At 53.1% G+C, this 4,345-nt stretch overlaps 1 protein-coding gene across 1 annotated transcript in view; it reads right to left on the minus strand.

Annotated features, from left to right (window-relative positions):
* Positions 1-6: 6 nt before the first annotated feature.
* Positions 7-4,345, minus strand: part of CNPPD1 (cyclin Pas1/PHO80 domain containing 1) — a 5,275-nt gene continuing 936 nt past the window's right edge. The window contains exons 2-9 of the mRNA XM_015563690.1: positions 4,309-4,343; positions 3,773-3,881; positions 2,926-3,007; positions 2,643-2,763; positions 2,430-2,558; positions 1,812-1,873; positions 1,327-1,444; positions 7-1,114 (exon numbers count right to left, since the gene is read on the minus strand). Coding sequence (XP_015419176.1) covers positions 578-1,114; positions 1,327-1,444; positions 1,812-1,873; positions 2,430-2,558; positions 2,643-2,763; positions 2,926-3,007; positions 3,773-3,881; positions 4,309-4,343 — 1,193 coding nt within the window. The 3' untranslated portion in view covers positions 7-577. The remainder of the gene's footprint in view (positions 1,115-1,326; positions 1,445-1,811; positions 1,874-2,429; positions 2,559-2,642; positions 2,764-2,925; positions 3,008-3,772; positions 3,882-4,308; positions 4,344-4,345) is intronic.

The raw sequence follows: 4,345 nt of genomic DNA on the forward strand, positions 1-4,345 counted from the left end.
GAAGCCCAGGTAGGGTACTAAATGATAAGGCTGGAAGACAAAAGGGCAAGGTCGAAGGTTCCAGCAGTCCCAGGCTCCTTTAGACATTCCAGGGGCAGGTGCGGATTGGGCTCCCCACCTCCCCTGCCTTCCCTCCGAGCTCCCACCTTGGCCCTATCAATCCCTGGCTCTCTTGCCTCAGAGACGTCACACAGACCTGGTCAACATTTCCTCCCTCCCTCGCCCACATTTCCCATCTCCCACCTTTTCCCTTCCATCCCAGGGAACTAAACAGCTAAAGTCTAACAGAGCCGAGAGGAGATGAAGAGACAAGGGCTTCGCCTCTATCCACCTGTGGCTTTCCCCTGGTTGAAGCTTTTCTGGCGCCATCACTGCCCTGGCCAAGCAGCTAGCTACTGAGATCCAGGAGAACAAGAGACCTGTTGTCCTTTAGCCCCATAACCCCTTAAGCTCCCTCACCCAGAATAACAAGGGACCAGCCAAGGATCCAGAGAGGTAGAGAGGATCTAAATCAAGCATTGCTCCTCAGGTTCTCAGGGACTCCCAAGTCCTCTTCATGCATTCCTCAGAACCCTACCTAGCCTGGGAAAATGAAAGACTTGAGGCGGGCCAGCTCCATGATGCTGAAAATGGAACACTGCTCGGGCTGTGGGAGCAGAGAAGGCATTGGGCTCCAGGGCCAGGGTGGAGCCAGGCCATGGGAGTGGTACCAGGGGCTTGGGGGCCCCGTATGGTTGGGATGATGGCAGGCATGACAGGTTGGTGAGTCTTTCTGGAGCTTCTGGCAAAAGTGACAGTTATGGAGAAGAGTGGGAGGGGCAGGAGGGTCTGGGGGAGGCAGTGGTGGGGGGGTCAGTGAGGCCAGAAGACTGCCCCAGAGTGAACGCAGCCCTACGCTGCCTTCCAGGAAGCTGGAGACATTAGTAGGAGATGGCAGGCACTGTGGCACAGGAGAAGGAATGCAGGGTTCCAAGAGGCACCTGGAAGCCAGTCCAAGGTCCGGGGGGCCAGGTGGCAGGCTGCAGGACAGCCCCAAAGACTGGTGTATTACAGCCACCGATGCCACAGCCAGGGCCACACCGCTCACGTATGCCACAGCTAACAGGCAAGACAGCTGCAGGAGAGAAGATAAGAAAGGTCAGTGTCAATTACCCTCCCCCTAAAATCTGCTTCTGATAGTCATAACACACCCACCCGCATCTCTAGAAGCTCAAGTTAGAGCTCTCTGTCACCATCTTCTCCTAAACCCTTTTAGCATTTGCTTTACATCATCCCAACCACACATCAACCTGCTCAAGCCTCCTATCCTTCCTAACTCCTTCTCACCTTTGCCAGCCGATGGCAGAGAGAGCCCAGGGCCAGCTGCCAGGCTGGCTGCTCCAGCAGCACACACAGGTCTGTGTAGGTATACCAGCCTCGTCGCCGTCCCTGATGCTCAGCCACACTGTTGGGAGGGGAGAAAAGACAGAGCGTCTGCAGCTGGCCCAATGGTACCTACATTCTCCCAGGGACCCACCAGGGAACACTGGGGAACTTGTTAAAAGTACAGATTCCTAGGTTGTCTGTTGATCCCAGAAACTGAGGGTGAGATCTTGATCTGTATTTTTTATAATCTTCTCCCACTCTCCCAAAGGTAACTGACTGATTACAAAAAGGGCAGGCAGGTTTGGGAACCACTGTCTTGGACAATTCTCTTCCCTGTCTCCTCCCTTCGACCCCTTTACCCCCACCCCGTAACACAAACCCTTATCTCTGTCTAGCTCCTATGGCTTAGGCCTCAGCCCTTAAGCCCCTCAACTCCTAGAACTTACCAGCTCTCTAACCAGCTCAGCACCTCAAATATCTCCCGAGGTTCAGTGTAGAGACGCCAATCCTGTGGGTATGAAGAGAAGGGCACCAAACCAGGCTCAGACATGAGCCACAATCATTTAATAATCAGAGCGGCAACAGCACTACAACTGCCACTATGCGTAATACTTACTTGACACTTACTATGTGCCAAATACTATTCCAAGAGCTTTTATGTATTAACTAATTTAATCATCACATATCTGCATTCACATTACACTCTCCATTAATAGCACAGGGAGAAAATAATCCTGCTAATGACCCATGAGGCTAGGAGTAGAGAAAGTCTGGAAGCAAATAATCAGCACCCAGTAGGATAAACTCTTGTCTCAAAGTGTACCCAGGTGGGCCTGGAGGAATGGGGGAGCAGAGATGCTCCATTTCTGGCCTCACTACACCAGGCACCTTCAAAGGCTAGTTAGTCCAGAGGGCTAAAAAGGGAAGATACTAACAAGGAGGACAGGCAGAAAGAGAAATTAAGAAACAGAAGGCTGAGAGAGAAAAGACAAAGGGTGAAAGGAACATAAAGATGGGCTAGGGAAACAGTGAGAGAGAGAGAGAGAGAGAGAATAGCTACTCACCATGGCACTCAGGAAGCCCCTCTCCAGGGCATTGAGAGTGGGCACAGCCACACCCCCTGCAGCTCCCCATTCATCATTGAAGACCTCCTCCTCCTCCCCTTCATCATAGAGGTACTTACTGGCCACCATCTGCAGAGGCACCAGACGTGGTGTCAACAGAGCTCACATTGGGCTCCTGGCTCACCAGGGAAATGAGGGGAGGGGCTGTCCTACCATGGAGATCAGGAATAAGTCAGAGGAGGACACATGCTGTAGGTAGTCCGGGTTTCGGTGCCGGAGCCGTTCAATGTACACCAGAGCCAGCATCATAGCACACGGGGAGATGCATGCCTCCCTGGGTGGTGGAAAGGATCAGTAATTACACCCAAGGGCTTTTCAGCTCTTGTAACTCCTGAGGCCCATCCCTGTGTCTTTACAGCTTCTCTTTAGAGATAATCATTCCCTTCTTTCTAGGTTCCAAACACTTTCATCCTGTCCCCCTCAATTCCAGGCTCACCGGGACACATGGGCTACATATTTCTTCTGGAGTCGGCGAATAGGGCTGGGGGCTGCCTTCTGGAGCAATTCCACAGCAATGTCTGCAGGGGCAGAAGGAAAACAGGGTACGCAAACAACTCCACCCCCCCCTCCCCCACACACACGTCCCCACTTCTTTCAGCAGAAGACCCAGAGAGCTCTCTATTATCTGAGGCCTTGGAGACAGGACCATAGTAACAGAGATCAATTCTCCCACACGGAGACAAAAAGTCCGTCCCAAGTTTGAACTGCAGTTCCTTCCAGTACGAAGGCTTATTTCCCAGACACCTGAAGTTACTGAAATTTGTCTCCCACTCTTGTTCATTTGAGAAATAAACATGTTCTTGGAAAATTCTGTTATACAAAACAAGAGTGATAAAGATTTGTAAGATAGCAATGTTTTTTACTCGTTTGGGCTAAAAAAAAAAGTGAAATATGAACCCAGTCCTGGTCATGGCCAGTGTGACTCAGTTGGTTGAGCACTGTCCCATGCACAGAGGGGTCCATAGTTCAATTCCTGGTCAAGGTACATGCTGGGGGCTGCAGGCCTGATCCCCAGTAGGGGGAGTGCAGGAGGCAGCCAATCAATGGTTCTCTCCCTCTCCCTTCCTCTCTAAAATCAATAGAAAACATATTTTTTAAAATAAAAGTAAGTAGCCCAGCTGGCGATAAGTAAACAAATAAATAAACAAATACAAATAAATAAACCCAGCGCTTATACTAACTAGTGAGCTACCCATGAAGTGTCGGCACCTAGTCATTTTGGTGCCCGCTGACAACCCCATTTTCTTGCTTCCCATTTTCCCGGTCACACAACACGGTCTCACCTGCCATGGGGCTGGAGAGCTCCTCCAAGCTGCAGTCCGCTTCCCAGCCCCAGCCATAGTAGAGTCTTCTCCGGATCCTGGCACTCAGCTTCTGGTGTCCTGGAAGGAACTGAAATAGGACAGGAGGGTGGTGGAGGGTAACGGCGCGGAAGGGTATGACTGAGAGGATCTCCTGGCCTCGGGCTACAAGGGGGTGCGGGGCCGCGGGCCTGTCTCACTGCTGGTACCAGCAGGTCGGGTGCCCCCCCATCCCCCACCACGCCCCGCGTTCTCCGGCTGGATGGCCAATAGCAGCCTACCCACAGGGGGAAGGTCCTCCTCCACTGAGGGCTCCCCAAGTGAGGCTCTCCGGGGAAAAGCCCTCGCTGGCCACCTCTATCCCAAGCCTGTACCCCGCGGCTCTGCCCGGGGCCCAACCGGCCGGGGCAAGTAAGCACAGCTCGACTCCCGGGCAGACTGTCAGGCGAACTCGCCGCCCCGCTCAGTCCGGGCTCCAAGTGCGGGGAGGCCGGGGAGGAGGCGGGCAGCGCGCTCACCGAGAAGTCCTGGAAGCCGGTGAGGGAGAAGGCGCCT

This window comes from Myotis davidii, unplaced genomic scaffold (genome assembly GCF_000327345.1).
Source record: "Myotis davidii unplaced genomic scaffold, ASM32734v1 scaffold575, whole genome shotgun sequence".
Lineage (NCBI taxonomy): Eukaryota > Metazoa > Chordata > Mammalia > Chiroptera > Vespertilionidae > Myotis > Myotis davidii.